Source organism: Solanum dulcamara, chromosome 5, assembly GCF_947179165.1.
Source record: "Solanum dulcamara chromosome 5, daSolDulc1.2, whole genome shotgun sequence".
Classification (NCBI taxonomy): domain Eukaryota; kingdom Viridiplantae; phylum Streptophyta; class Magnoliopsida; order Solanales; family Solanaceae; genus Solanum; species Solanum dulcamara.
In genome coordinates, this window is record NC_077241.1 from 62,265,410 (window position 1) to 62,282,114 (window position 16,705).

General features: G+C 33.9%; 1 protein-coding gene across 2 annotated transcripts; it reads right to left on the minus strand.

Annotated features, from left to right (window-relative positions):
- Positions 1–1,511: 1,511 nt before the first annotated feature.
- Positions 1,512–9,702, minus strand: LOC129889298 (homeobox-leucine zipper protein ATHB-15). Of its 2 annotated transcripts, none has more exons than XM_055964545.1 (19): positions 9,072–9,702; positions 8,335–8,548; positions 8,077–8,236; positions 7,893–7,996; positions 7,711–7,801; positions 7,266–7,361; positions 7,063–7,176; positions 6,894–6,977; positions 6,594–6,749; positions 6,441–6,515; positions 6,182–6,288; positions 5,904–6,096; positions 3,930–4,115; positions 3,729–3,809; positions 3,032–3,166; positions 2,627–2,952; positions 2,330–2,435; positions 1,997–2,146; positions 1,512–1,821 (listed from the first exon to the last, which is right to left on the minus strand). In XM_055964545.1, exons 2-19 carry the CDS (start codon positions 8,544–8,546, stop codon positions 1,675–1,677), a joined length of 2,523 nt encoding a protein of 840 aa, XP_055820520.1. In that variant the 5' UTR covers positions 8,547–8,548; positions 9,072–9,702; the 3' UTR covers positions 1,512–1,674. The 2 variants fall into 2 exon arrangements, with proteins under 2 accessions (XP_055820520.1, XP_055820519.1); XM_055964544.1 differs by having other exon boundaries at positions 9,046–9,702.
- Between the last annotated feature and the right edge of the window lie 7,003 nt (positions 9,703–16,705).

Sequence of the window (16,705 nt, forward strand, 5' to 3'; positions counted from 1 at the left end):
CCTGATAAGGTTTTTAATGAGGCAGCACTCAAGGCGTATTATCAGATATGTGTACTCTTTTTCCTTCATTAGGCTTTTTCCCACTGGGTTTTTCCTAATAAGGTTTTAACGAGGCACATTTCTCGTGGACATCCAAGGGGGAGTATTATCAATCAAGTAAAATGGTTGTCCACTTAAAATGATGGATAGTCCATTTACTTTTTAAGTGGGTAAATTGCCCACTAATATTTTCCTCCACTTGTAAATATGGCTATAAATATAGCCTTAAACTTCAATGTAAAAACACACAAAACACATAAAAGAAGAGAATTACTATTACTCTTTCTATATTACTACTCTCTCTATTAATACTTTCTATATACATATTCTCTTGTTCTTCTTCCTTTATAAAATTGTCAAGTTAGTTAATTTATAACATATTATACCTTGTTGCCCATTATTTGTTCATAACACGTGTGAAATCTGCCCACACTAACAATTATCCATTAATCTCAATTAATTCCTTAATCTCCATTGCAACTTTCTCACTTAATGAATTGCACATATAATTAATTTTTTTAATCTCAATCCACTTAAATAATAATCATTTTCGATATACTTCATATACCCATTACCATGACCATGTAATAGAACACTAGTCCATAGCCTCGTTTGCCATACATAAAATATTATTTGCAATCATCGTCGTCACACTCTTCCATCTTAAATTATTTCGGTACTTCATTCCTCGTATACATTAAGTTCTTAATTTTCATGCTTGAATACAATCAAAGTTTCCGGACTCGAGTAAATTTGCCCATGTTGGACGATTAAATTTTCTAATCCAAAAATATGGGATGTAACAATAATTGACATAGTAAAGCGAATGGATACACATGAAATTAGAGTGAATGAATACAAGTGATACAAGATAGTAAAATTTGATGTCGTAGAGCGAATAAATACAAGTGAAATTAGAATGAATGAATACAATTCTGTGTATTTTTATTATTTGTATCTTTATATATACCCTTGTATATTCTATATTTATCGTTGATTGTATTTGTTACGCGAACGAGTACAGTGATATAGGCTGAATTAACGGATATCATTGACACACATTGTATTCAATGCCTGACAGCTGAATTTTACTACGAATGGTAATTAATAAAACTATAGCTACATTGTTTTATAATTTTCTTCCAAACTGTTGTGATTCTTGTAAAATACCCTTCAATAACTTCAATTAGAATATGTTTATGTAAATAGCAAGGACAAGGTTGCGGTTGTCGTATCTTAATGTATTTAAGTTAAGATGAGTACGCAAAAGATAAGTTATAATTAGGCTTATCATCTACTCACGCTATAGTGTTTGTCTAAATTATATATAAATTCTCTTAAACGGTATTTTCTAGTTACCTACCAAATACCAAAATTAACTACGAAGACCACTTATCTTCCTGGAAAAAAAGAACATTTTCCTTCAAACCAAACAACCCACAATCAATCTTCTAAAGAACCCAGTGTGAATGTAAGAGTTAAATGTAATATGAAATTGCTTCTAGAAAGAGGAAGTTAAAAACCAAAGCTAAAAGAAGGTATATAAAGGAAAGGAGGTTGATCCATAAAGTATGATTAAAAAAAGGGTTGTTGCTGATCTAAGTTTGTATCAGTTCCTACTTGATGTGCAAAATATCAGACAAAAGACCAATTGATGAACATGAAACATATACAATGGGCATCTTCTTCTTCATTCAATACTTTCCAAGCTACTGCTCTCTCATAGGATATTGGCCTTCCCATACTTGATAAACAGATACCACCTTGAAGACAAGCAAAACCCTGCAAAAAGATCGATTAGAGATCATATCCAGTTAGTGAAGTTAACTACATTGAAAGTTGCAAGAATGTAGCGTGTGCAGTAGTAATGATGCTTGGGTTACATAGCAGAAGGATAATAGATAGATTGGATATTACACATAGCTATACCTTTTAGAATAGTGAAAAATGGACATACCTGCTGCATTATCTGTGGAAGCTCAGAGTAGAGCGCCTTTCTTCCATTGTCGTCGAAAATCTTTTCGAGAGTAATATCTTGAAGGGCTACCAAGGTGGTTTCTAGCATGTCAAGTCCTGCCTCATTCGCAAATGTGAAAACTGGCAATGCCTGTCATCAAAAGTACAGGTTAAGAAAAACACCAACACTTGTGAAGCAAGTAGCAAACAACTACTAGAGTGATACTCTGAAGTATGTTTTATATATCATTACTGCAGGAATTCGACAGTAAATCTCAAATTGCGACTTCATTGAACTTTATGAAAATTAGTTATGAGGTTTCTAGATTAATACCTTCATAGAGCAACACATCAGAGCATCTGAGTGATCCCAAATTTCTTTCAGGAAGGATTCACTTCCTCCGCTAACAGATTTAACCAGCTCCACGCCTAGGAAGAACCTGCAAGAGAAGATAAAATATAAGAGTTCATATAAGAATTGCAAATATACACACAATAATAGCCGTATTAACAAAAATGAAGAGACTTCTGAATTACGTAAACACCAGGCAGCATCAGAACTTTAGAATATAAGTATTTACTCTTTGAGATTATACCAGGTGGCGATATATATGTAAACCAAGCAACATACCTATAACTTTGGCAAATCCAACGGGCAAGAGTCTGTGCTTCAGGTGTGCCAGGTGGAGACCTTAGACCAGGGAGAGAGCCAATACGAGATGGAGAGAGAGCCAAAGCAACCCTCTGAACAGATGATATGATACTGCGGACATATTGACGTGCCATAGCAGCTATGTTTTCTTGAAGATGGATTTCAAATGCAAATTGAAATGCTATTGTCATAACCGATTTTGTGCTACCAGAATTCTTGGAATGATCCCCAGTTGATCGACTTCCAGCTGCTCCAACCTCAAGAGTTGATGCAAGATCAAGTGTGCGGTTTGGACTAGAGGCATCCTGCATTGATTTGAGAAATAAATTACTAAAACTTTGCAAAAACTTGCAATTCCAGATTACATTTGGCAAGTATACTCACTGCCTTGGAGTCCAGAGGAATGATACGAAAACCAGAGGGAAGAAGAGGAGCATCATCAGCAAAAGAGGCATCAATAGGAGCAAACATGAGCTCTGCACATGATCCAACGGCATTCTCGTCCACTCCATTACAAAGCTGCGCATTTCAAAAACAAGGATCTGTTAATCATAGAGGTGGCAGAAAGTATTAAGACAAAGGGTTAAAAACTGAACAGCAGATGGGGGACAGTTGGGACTATTCAACTAACATTATAAATGATGCATCACCTTCCATGAGGGGCTTAAGGTTAGAAGACACACGAAGGATAAAAGTAAAACCGAACTAACACTCACAAGTGAAAGTCAACGTTTAGCTGCTACAACAATAATTCTTGCACCAAAATCCAGTTTAGGAAAGAAACAAAGTCTAAGCAGCCAAAAGTGTCCATGTTCAAGAAGCGAAGAGTATAAGGAGGGATGTTGAACTATAATTCTACTGCCTCTACCACATGATATACCACATACTTCTATAAGTATCTAGAAGCAAAATCCAGTAAACAGTTGGCCCACCAAGGGTTTAGATTAAATAACTTCCAAGTTGAACTTTATCACACTAGATATGAGCTTTATGAACAATTATATGTAGAATAGAAATCACGAGAAAACCAGTCCAGGAACAACATAGTGTGATGCAAATTCTTTTGAGGATAAAAACGTACTTGCAGAAGGAAGATGTCACCAGGCATTATCATGTCATCTTGATAGTGGCCAATGCTTTCAAGTCTTATCACCTCCATAAACTGTTTTAAGAGGCAAGAAATATTAATAATATACTAACCTATAAAACATAATATATGCAAATGAAGAAGAATTAGGCGTTCTGGCAAGATACTAGAGATAATTCCGAACTAGTCACTTGCCTCTTCATGTTCAATAGTGTGAGCCAGTGGAAGAATGATTTGTCCACCAAAACTTCCAGTTCGGGTTACTGGTATGCTGCATGGACCAGCTTTAACTGCAGCAGCTGAATAAGCATCAATACCACTGTCTGCCCATTCTAATCGGTGTTCCCGCAAGAACCTTAGCAGAACGGCTGGAGGTACATTCTGCCAAAAGAAGACAAGATGTGATGAAAAAGATGTTCTATAAGAGAGAGAGAGAGAGCCTTAATAATAAACAGAAGTAGAACATAAGCTTCCGAGGAAACTAGGATCTTCACAAAATAATTTTTAGAGAATGGCCAGCACATAGTCAAAGTACTACTCATTTAGACTTACCATAAAAATAGAAATTGGAAATTCTTACAGAAGGAGACAAAAGTTCATCGAACCTTTAGGAAATTGTTAAAACTGAACATGGTCCAGAAGTTCATATAGCGGTCACAGACTGGAATACAGGAAATTATCTAAAGAACATGTAGAATTTCCAACAATGCATTCCATTGACGAACAATGAAACTTTTACGCCTCAAAGAAAGTAACTTTATGCCCATCTTTTATTCCACTTACTATAACTTAATCCTAATATTTTTCCTGCAACCACTATAATGTAAAGCTCCAATTTATGCATATAATATTTTATTGAAAACTTTGTAAAACCTTGGAAATTAGATACAAGATAATTATCCCTCCGTTCCAAAAAGAACAACATGGTGCAGAATACCACATTCAAAGTACCTATTTCAACAAGATTTTGCATATTAAATCCCTGACTCTTTTTAAAAATAAATTAACTTTTTAGAAACTGCATAAATTGTACTGTAAAGTTGTAAACTCCACTCTGTTACGAAAATATTTTGAAATTAATTGAATAAATCGCAGTCAAAAAAAAGACGGAAAAGGTTCAAAAATTCTTTCAAGTATTAGAAATGGTTCAAAAATGTCCTCATTCCACATATTGGATCAAAATTTCCCCTCCTCCCACCAATCGGATCAAAAATGCCCTTGATCTATTAGAAATGGTTCAAATTTGAACCTCCTACATATTAGATAGAAAATATCCTTAACATATTAGAAATTTGTCAAAAATATTTCCTAATCTAATTACATATGTCAGATTTTTTTTCTTTTAAGATATTTCTTAAGAAAAAGTATAAATACAGTATCACTTAACATAAATTATGCAAAATTAATAAAACAATGGGGGAAAAAGATGTATAATTAAGATGGAAATAGAAGTACAATGGATTAAAAGTTGAGACTTAATTTATTCAAATTTGAAGGCTAAAAAGAATTTTTAAAAATATTTTGATATTATAATAATATTTTATATTTATAAATTCTAATAAGATATTTTAAGATCGCGCAAAGCGCGGGCATATTAACTAGTATTTTATAGTATATAAACATTTTTTAGGTAGGAGGGCAAATTTGAACCATTTCTAATAGGTTAAGGGCATTGTTGACCCAATAGGCGGAAGGAGGGCAAATTTGAACCATTTCTAATAGAATAAGGACATTTTTGACACAGTAGGTGGAAGAAGGGGCAAATTTGATCCAAATAAGTGGAAGAGGACATTTTTTAACCATTTCCTATACGTTAAGGGCATTTTTCACCCTTTTCGGAAAAAACAATTGTTCGGACTACCCAAGATAAAAATCATACAACATAATGTAATGTAGCAATATATCACACAAGTTTTTAGTTTCCACAAATCTCAAAATGTTCTTCATGCAAATTTTAATTGTTTCTAGATTTAACAAAGAAACTGAAACCACATCGCTTGCCCGTGCTTATAATGAAATATAAATTTTATGAAGACTGTTCTTCTATTTTAAGACAATTTTACTGCTCCTATAAAATCAGAATGTCAATTTCATTTAAGAATGATCAGCATATTTACATAATCCATTCACATAGTTTTGATCAAATCAAATTGGTTGACAAATCGGTACCTGTAATAGCATAGAAGCCTTGGCACAAAGCACAGCGCTGCTCATTGATGGAAATCCATTGGCATAAGAGAGATTTGCACCCATCAATTTGCTTGGTGATGAGTTGACAAGAATGGTAACATCATCTATACCATCACTTTCGAGCATAGACCATCCCTCATCAGTAAAACCGTTAACGGCCTCGTTAAAACCCCTTCACAATGCGAATTAGAAGTTCAGTCACAACTGGAACAAAAATGTCAAGATAAAGAAAAAACATCAGAAATTGAAAGACCAACTTGCTCAATCTTTGACCAAGTGCGCGCAAAGCTGCAGGTCTTCTTCCCCAGCCAGAGACAGTAGGATGAGAAATTTCTTGAGAAATTTGCCTCAAGTGACGTAATGCCTGAAATAATTTAAACACCAGTACCACAACTAAGAACTTTCGGTGACGATCATTCACATTTCGATATTTATCTTCGGAATTTAGAAATGGATAAAAAAGAAAGAAAAATAAGATTTTCTATGTCAAATATACAGTCAGAAATTTAATCCTACCGCCATAGTTGTCCTCTGTGACAACAATGTTGATGACTCATACAGTGGACGCAACACTTCAGGCACACTCCATGGCTGGCAAAGATTATTAACAGCATTTATTAGAAAATCGCTGGGGAGAAGCACAATCACATAATTAACAAGTCAACACACCTCTAAATCCATATGGTCAACTATGTGAATGACTGAACCACCACCTTCACACGGACGTATCAGATATCCACTTGGCAGTATATCTGCTCTCACGAAACCCTGCACCGGTGGCATACTAGGGCCATTCTGAGTGTTGTTCAGGGATCTTTCACATACCTAAAATAGATATATGTGTATCACATCGACATAATAACTAGGGAAACCTGGATTGTTACTTCTTATGTGTGACTTTCAATTGCAATAAGGCAACACCTTTATTTGATAATTTTAACTAGGAACATAATAACATTTGATACATACCACAAGGCTACCATCTTCCATAACAGATGTATACCGCATTAACCAAAAGTCACGAGCTGGTGCCAGTGTAGTCGGTGCGTAGAGCTGAAAAAAAGTCAGAAAACGATATTCAGTGAAAAGTTGGGTTACACCAACAAAAACTAGGGGAGGAGTTTTTCTAAAAACTAACCTGCATGTATAGCAATTCAATGGTTCCACCGTTCCCAGTGGACATCACATTGAGAACATCCACTGCTCGGCAGTCACGAAACCATGATGGCCGATCTTTAAGAATTTCAGCAACCTTTATCAAACAGAAGTACAATTATACTTTGCATTTCAATAGGAAAAAGACCAAACTGAATTGACCAAGTTATTTAAGATGAAACTTACTCGTGTAGGCTCTAGACCCACAAGGCCACAAGCACGCGAGGCTACTCCTGAGCAACCATGAGAAATAGCAATGATTCCAATGGAATCCGGACCAGGCTGCAGGTATGAAAGTGAGATATTTTTAAGATTATAATGACATAATTTTCTGTGCAAATTAGCTATTATGTAATTAAACGATGTGCATACAAGTGTGCCCATGATCAAATACTCTAGAGTGTCATACAGATAGAAATTATCTTGAAGAGCAAAGCTTCTAACGACTAGTGATTTAAGGGACCCAATAATACCAGAGAAATAATGTTACGAAAGCACAAGTCTAAAACATTAATTATTAAAGAACGTCAGCCACTAAAGGAGTCATTTACCTCATTAATAAATCTATAAACAACACACCAAAAATCTGTTCATAACATCCATAAATTGAAAGATAGGCAAGGAAACAAACCTTCATCCCAGGCATTTGGACCCACTCCACAGCAGTTCCAGTTGCCTTTGATAAAAACTCTGTTAAAGTTTCCTCTGCTAAGGACAAAAGTCTGGAAATATATTCAAATATCATTATACAAGCTACGTAAAATAATAACACACACACAAAAAGGAAATCAGACTTGGATAATATCTACTTACCCTGCAGGGCTTGCATCCCTTGGCGGACGCTGAGGGGTCAAGTTGTGTTGCCCACTCGTCACCACAGATTCACAACTATTGTTGTCTGTGGTGGCTAAGGCTGCCTGCAATTTGGAAGTATGACAGTTAGGACAAACTCTTACAGCGAAACATTAAGTTGTATTATAAGAGTAGATTGCTTTACAGTTTGAGTTTGTTGGCGGAAAAAGCTATTCTCATACACCAACTGTGAAACTTGTTTCTGCAGCCTATCATTTTCTTCCATCAATAGCTTATTCATTGCTGTCAATTTTCTGTTTACGCCTTGAAGGCGCGATGATTCTTTACGTTGCTTCTCTCTACATCTACATTTACACGAATACTATACCGTAACCATCTTAATGTAATATTTTCCAATATAATAAGAACGAATAAAACGAAAACTAATCTACTTCCCCAATACCTTCTATTCTGGAACCAAACTTTGATCTGTTTTGGCTCGATATTAGAAAGAATTGGACACTCCCGAATCAACTGCTGACGACGGAGTGAACTGGGCTTTGGACATTCATGATACAATCTCTCCAAAGCCTCTACTTGCTCAGGCGTGTATCTCACATATTTACCACTGTCCATCCCCAATTTGTCTTTACAGCTTGATGTCACAGCCATCATCACTTCAAGAAAATATCAAAAATTTGATAACCAAAAAATGGATTTACATAACAAACAAAGTTCAAAAAACAGAGATCCCCTGTTTTATCTTCATTTCCCACATCTTTTATATAGTATTACAACTGCCTACTCTCTTTCAAGAAAATTCTTGTACACCACAAGTCCACCCCCTTTGTTACCAAAGCATAAAAAAAAAGTTGATCTAAGCAGTTGCAGTGTACAAACTTGACAAAAAAAAATTCTAGTCAAATGATAAAAATAACAGTAGTACAAAAAAGGGATTTAATAGCAAAATCCTTCCTACAAACTCCCAAGATTTGTGCATGTGTATATAAGGAAATAGAGACATATATGTATTCTATAAAGTATTTTAGAAAAGTCCCATGTGGGAATGAAAACATTTGTATAATATGAAATGGGAACTTGTGTGTGAAGCATAGGAATTTTCAAAGGCTTAGAAATCAAGAAATGTAAAATTAAACACACAGAGATTTGCTACCTAGTAAAATTAAATTTCCTCTGTACCCAAAAAGGCTGTCGTCCAATTCCCACACACTCCCTTCAAAACCACGCAGCGTCAAGCACAAAACATAGATCTTTCTTCATCAGATCGTGGAGTTACAATTTCCCACAAACTCAAGAAAGAAAGAAACTAATAAAAACACAATCTTTCTCTATGAAAATTCAAGAAACAGCTAAGACTATTCAAAGATTTATCACTCTATACGAGAATGAGAGGATGGTAATCTTTCTTTTATATTTTTTATGTATACAAATGGGAGAGTTAAATGGGAAAGACCATTTTGGTTACTTTGCATATAATCAAATGGTGTTTGCCTCTAGGGATATATCATATATTTTTTTTCAAGAATTATATTACATTAAAAAGGAGGGGTTGGGGTTTAGGGGGTGTGGGGGTTAAAGATAGAGAGTTGAAAGCAGCAGAACAGTGTTGTGTGTTTTTTCTGAATGGTATCTTTTACTCTGCAAAACTACCATCTGTCTGTCTTAAAACATCAGAAAAAAGATGGGAATGTGAGAGACAAAAAAAAGGAAAAGGCAAAAGAAGTCCCACTTCAGTTGGTAGCCTGCTCTGTCTTCCCTTTTTGACATTAATGCCCCCTCCCCCCACTCCTATAAAATAATTTGAGTACATCTTACTCTTCTTCTTTTTCTATTAAAAAAATTGTTTCTAAAGACATCACAATTTAAAGAAAAACAGAACACGTTTTCATCGCAAATATATATTTCCTAGAACTAGAAGTGTAAAGTAACGTGGTAAATATTTCCTAAAAGTGTGTGAATAACAATACCAAGTGGGAATTGAAAAGAGTAGGTTATATCAAACTCTACTTTATGGAATAGAAAAATTATTTTCAAATTTCTTGTAATGTAACTTAATCATGGCAAATCAAAAGGCAAAACTATGCTAGCAAATCACACTCTATGAATTGTGAAGAGTAAGTATGCCAAATAATACTGTGTCAATTTATGTGAAAAGGTTTGGAGTATGGTGATCAAAATACGTACGTAATTTATTTTTTTATTTTAATTTGTTAAAGAATATAGGGAAAAGACATAACTTATTTCTCTGAACTTGTCATAAAAAGTCAGTTACATATTTAAATTATTGTGACATCTATTATACATTTGAATTATTTAAAATTGAATCTATTTCAACACTGACGCACATACAACCAGTCGAATGATGAGAAAGTATTTCGCACTCGCACCATGTCATCACCATGTCACTGCCACATAAATAATTATGTCAGATTTCAAAAAAATAAATCCATGCCATCCAATTGCTTCTTCTTTTCTATACACCGTCAATCTCACCATTAAATCACCACCATTATTGTCATAATCATCAAATTCACTTCTCCAGCACCTTAGATTTCACCACATACAATCAAATTTACATCAAAATATTCCACAGTCACTGCCATCATAAAAAAATTGATAACAATAATAATAAATTTGACTAAATTCACCATTTGAATCACATAACCACTATTGAAATTCATCACGATCATAACCATAAATTTTAGCATTCACATCAAAATCACAATCAAGTCTATCTTCATAAAAGATTTATGAACATACACTAAAAATTTATATTTTGTGCAAAATCTAGAAACTTTTTACACACAAAAAAAGAATGATCCTCAATTTTCTTATTTCATATGCTCACAATTAACAAAAAGACAAAAACACATTGAGTAATCACTACTCGACTTGACTAATTTGACGTGGGAGTAGTAATAATTGACCAATTTTAAATATCTCGCCAAATATTTTTTGAGCAATAAATCTAATTAATTGAACAACCTTACCGATCTTTGTAGTGGATTTCTATCCCCTTCTCTTGGAAATTTACCAAGAAAAAAATTATTTTTCTCATAAACTATAGCAAAAATAGTATTTGTGATAAAACAAAAGATAGAGGAGAAGAAAGGTAGGGTGGCGTGAAGGAAAAGGGTGGGGGTGGGAAAAAATTTGACTCCATTTTGATTCAAACGTGTTTAATTTATCTTGTATTTGATTTTATTTTCACGTTAGCTTTGAGGGCATCTCCAACTCTAACACCAAATTTTACACCAAATAAGCCACTGCACCAAAATTTACACCAAAAAAGATTTTTTCTCTCTCTTCATTATTATATTATTATTTCTTATTTCATTTATTATTTTTTATTTTATTTATATTTTCTTATTTCATAAAATAAAATTCTTTCTAAAAAACATTCACTATATATAATTTTCACATTGTTTCAAATTATAGTCGTTTAATATAAAATTATTTTATATCATAATTTTTTAAATAATATAAATTGCTAGCAAATATTACATATTATACATAATAATAGATAGCACAAATAAAAGTGAAATAATTAACGGACATAATTAAATAAATATTACACAATTAAAAAATTTTATTTTAAGTTTTACATGAATATTCAACTTTCAAGATTACTACGGTGCTCCCATAAATTTAATTTTAAAAAATTCAAGTAAAGGAAAATAACTTATACAAAAATTAAACTTTTAATCTAAAATTAATATTATAAATATATTACATAAAAATAATAAAATATTTTAATTAAAATATATAATTTATATAATATTTAATTAAAAGTATTATATAATAAAATATTAGAAAAATATATTTGGTGTGATGAACAGTGTAACATCAAATTTGGATAAAATTTAGAGTGGATTGGAGTAATTTTGTACCAAATATAACATTTGGTGTAAAATTTAGAGTGAGTTGGAGATGGCCTGAGGGTGCTATTAAATTCAATTTTAAATAGTGTACATATTTAATAAGTTGCTTTAATAATTTAAGTGTAACTGATTTTTATGAATAATTTTGAGAGTAAAGTCTTTTGTCAAGAATATAAAAAAAGTGAAATTGGTAAGAGTGTGAAAAAACAAAGAAAGGACATATGTCATGCGTACGTGGGAAATGGGAAAATATAGTAACATAACAGAGGCTTAAGGTTAAAAAAAGTAAAAAGAGATTGCTTAGAGGAGTGAAAAGCAAAGGAAGAAATATATTAAAAAAAGAAGACAGAATAATGAGGATGTTTTGCATGCGCCTCCTCGATTTTTGTATTTTCCCCACACACCTATTCTCTCTCATCACTGTCACCATCATCTTCATCATGATAATACATGGCATGTACACAACAAGCATGACATAAAACAAGTTCTTGTTTTTTTTCTTAAACAAGTATATTGTTTATCCATGTGATAGTAACAAGAATACAAGGAATATTATAAAAGGCTAGCTTTTCCTTCTTTTTCTCTTGGCTGTTGTATATGCAATTTTATTTTAACTGTGAAAGTAGAGAGGACAGATGTTTCCAACCGACTAAGTGGGGTTGCATGTTCACTTCTTCAATTCAATTTTATTAAAATTTAATTTGGTTTTTCGGTATTTAATTTTGACAAAATGTGTACTGTATTTCAAATCAAATTAGATCGATTCAATTTTATATTTTCAATTTTGGTTAGATTTATTTTAGTATTTTTTAAAACTATTTTTCGGTGCAAATAAAAAATAAAATCAAAATATCCACCACACTTTAAACATCATGCGATTGTCTACTGTCGAGTACTTTAAACACCCAGCAAAGTACCAATGTACAAAGTACAAACATTACATTTAATTTTTAAATGCTACTGCCCAGCCATGCTCAATGCTATGCTCAACCATGCTTCTGTCCAAACTAACACAAATGTACAAACATTACATTTAAATACCCAGTCATGCTACTGCTTGAGAATTGAACTGAATGAATCGCGACTGTAGTCTGGGTGACTTGCATTTCTGTAAGCTTTGTTTACTTTAGACTTTAGGGCTCCAAAATTTGGGGCAAATTTAAAATGGTTGGGTAAAAATTAAAATATTTTGAGTCAAAATATATAAGTAATATAATTTAAAATAATATTTAAATTTATTTAATAAAACTTCAGTCCTTCGTTGCACCGTGGGTTCGTCAAACACCGAACCAAAGAACCAACAACAAAATATTGAATTAATTCTGTTCGGTTTGATTTTCCGATATTTATGCCCACCCGTAGACTCAAGTAAGATGTATAAGAAAAATAAAAGTATGTAAAGCAAACATAAAAGAAGTTATAGGTAGAGGAGAGATTGCTTCCAAGAGGCTCAAGTAAGATGTATAAAAGAAATAAAAGTATGTAAAACAAATATTAAAAAAAGTTATGTTGAAAACAAAAACAAAGAAAATAATAGCATCAACAAATAATACGATAATTGAAGTAAAGAAAATAATAAGTAATACGAAACTCAAAGAATAAGATATTAAGAAAGTAACAATAATAACATTACTGGAAAGGTAACTGGACAGCGCTTGACTACCTATTAACTTTTAATCATGATCGACTAATCCTCGGCCTCTATATATTCTTATCTTAAATCATGTACTTGGTAAGTTGTAGGTGTCTCATGTCTTGTTTACCTCTCTTTATGACCACTAAAGCCAACCTATCACACCTTCTCACTGAGACATATGTACATCTTCTGCTCATATGCTTGAACCATCTTAGTCGTGCCTATCTCATCTTGTTCACTATCCTCCCACCTTGTTCCGGATAACTTCATTCCTGATTCTATCTTCTCTAGTATACCTGCATATCCATCCTTATTTTCACTACTCTTATCTTCTGGATGTACGAGTTCTTGACTAGCCAACACATCGCCTCATACAACATAGATGGTCTGACTATTATTTTATAAAACTTACCTTTAAGATTTGATAGCACATTTTTATCATACAAAACACCGAATTCGAGCTTCAATTTCATTTGACCTACTCCAATACGCTGTGTAACATCATTATCAATCTCCCAATTTTCTTAGATTATTGACCCTAGATATTTGAAACTTTCTTTCTTAGAAATGACTTATGTATCAATTCATATTTCCATATTTGTCACAAGAGGTATGTTACAGAACTTACCCTGTAAGTATTATATCTTAGTTTTTCTCAACTTGAACAGTTTTGTAATGATCCTGAAGGTCAGTTTTCGAAATTCTTGGAAAATTATCATTTTACCCTTTTCAATAGTTGTCCCGAGTCATGTTTGACCAGTATTTGAGGTTAAAATTGAAATTAGATAGAATTTTTTTAATTTTTGAAAGTTTTAGAGACTCTTAAGTTGATATAAGTGACTTTGGTCATCATCCGGATCTACGAGTCTCGAAATAAAATTTTATCAATTTTATTATCTTTGAAATGCGGAATTTGGTCTAGTAGTGTTGTCATTTTCAATTCCAAAGTCTTTATGGTGATTTGAGCCCTTGAGTTGTGATTTTGAGGAAGTCTAGGCCAAAGTTTCACTTTGGTTAACATTCAGAGTTTGAACACTCGAATTGAAATTTTATCGATTTCGTTGGTTTTCGAAGGTGATTTTATGCTTAGATAAGGTCTTGGTTTAATTTTGGAGGTTTTGAGGATATTTTGATCTTTTTGGATAAAAGTTAATTAGTCGTGGATTTAATGGGTGTTGGGTCAAGGAGACCTCAAATTCATATTTTGGTGGTTCCATTGAGTCCAAAATGTGAATTTAGTATGATAGAGTATTTGGTTTGTGCACACAGGATTTCTAACGAATTTCAAAGGTTCTTTCGGAGAGCTTTTAGACTTGTTGCTTTGCTGATGTTGTCATATCTGATGCATGATGACTTGTTCATCGCGATTGTGGGGCCTTCTTCCTCGATTGCGTAGGTGTTGGTTGTTGTGCTCCGCGATGTGTGAGGCCTACCCTGATCACATAGGTCTAAGTACTCTAGAAATCACGATCACGTGCATTGTGCCGTGATTACACAAGTCAAAAATGAGTTAACTTTTTTTTTCTCTTCACGATCACATGGTGGTGGTCGCGATCTCATATAACAATTAATTATCTGGACAAAAATCAATTCTCAAAAATCGGATTTTCTTTCTCATTTCACTATTTTTGAATCCCAATAGCTCGGTGTAGGAGAGTTTAACGTGATTTTTTTAGAATAAATTTTTGGGTAAGTGATTTTGACCCCCAATCCTTTATTATCCATTGATTCTTTTATGATTTTAACATCTAATCATGGATTATGTGTCACGACCCAATCCCGTAGGCCGCGATGGATGTCCGAACCGGACACTCGCATATACCCTTGCTAACTATAGTAAAATTGTCTCCTATTTGAGTTATAGTATGTCAACAGTCAAGATAATATATAAGCCAACGAGGCTATCGTAGCATATCGGCATAATTGTACATACATACATATGCACAACCCACATACGTGTCCACATACCTCTAAGAGTAAGAACAGTAACATAAGGTGGGACAGGGCCCTCATCGTACTCATGGACACATAATTTTATATATCGAGGGTTAGTACCCAAAATCTAGGCTCCAGCACAATGGAGCGCTTCTGAATTGCTGAACGGGACTTCTATGCTAGTGGATCCCTAAAGCGTGTATCTGAATCTGCGGGCATAAAATGCAGCCCCTCGAAGAAAGGGGGGTCAGTACGACATATGTACTGAGTATGTAAAGCATAACTGGAAGCATATCTGAAATAAAGAGAGTTAGGGGAATAAATACATTACTTAAGAAAACACTGTATTTGTACCTTGTGAATCATAAAAACATGCATACTCATATTATACAATATAGCCGGCCCTTTCAGGGGCTCGGTGAATCATATAACTGTAGGACCCTCATAGGGCCCAGCGCCAACATCCCCTTTATCGCTTCACATCATCATATATATACATATGTACCCGGCCCTCTAGTAAGGGACTCGGTGAGTTGTTCATGTCATTGTATTACCATGTTCTCATATAGTGTACCTGGCCCTTTAGTGAGGGACTCAGTGGATAATGCAGTGAACTGCGCATGATAATGTACACGTCCCTCTATGGGACTCGATCATAACCGGTTTTTTATGAGACTCAGTCATACCCGGCCCTCTATGGGACTCGGTCATACCCGGCCCTTTATGACACTCGTTCATACCCGGCCCTCTATGGGACTCGGTCATACCTGTCGTCATATAGTCCTTAGGACTAGGAGCTTATGCATCCAGTACTTCTCAACATATAGAGTTCAAGGAAAGTAGTTCAATTTACTACAAGAGCTTGACATTCAGAAGTGAATAAGAGATACAAATTACATTTAGGACTTAAGAGTGGAGTTACCCTAGAGCTCGTATCACCTTTTACTTACATCTAGGACATGTCAAAGGAAGATTAAGAATAAGCTTTACATAATCTCTACTTTCCCTCATGGAATCATCATATGCATATATCGTACCCGGCCCGTCATAGGCTCGATATCATAACTTTCTTATGCATTACCATATCACCATATAACGTACCCAACCCATGATGGGGCTCAGTGAATAATTATAGCATAATATCATCATACTTATGTCGACAACATACCAAGAGGAAAGAAGGATAACTCTATTTACTCATGCCAAAGACATGCCAAGAGAAAGGAGATAGCTTTACATACTTACACCAAAAACATGCCAAGAGAAGAAAAGGCTTCACATACTTCTTTAGGGATTAATCGTAACCCAGCTTGCCTCGATATCTCCTTAACCTATTTAACATGAAAGTAATACTAAGATTA

Coding starts and splice junctions, on each gene's coding strand:
- LOC129889298 (XM_055964545.1), bottom strand. CDS start 8,546: ATGATGGCTGTGACATCAAGCTGTAAAGACAAATTGGGGATGGACAGT. Junction 7,997..8,076: donor TCCGCCAACAAACTCAAACT/GTAAAGCAATCT, acceptor TCCAAATTGCAG/GCAGCCTTAGCCACCACAGA. Junction 1,822..1,996: donor TTCCACAGATAATGCAGCAG/GTATGTCCATTT, acceptor ATCTTTTTGCAG/GGTTTTGCTTGTCTTCAAGG.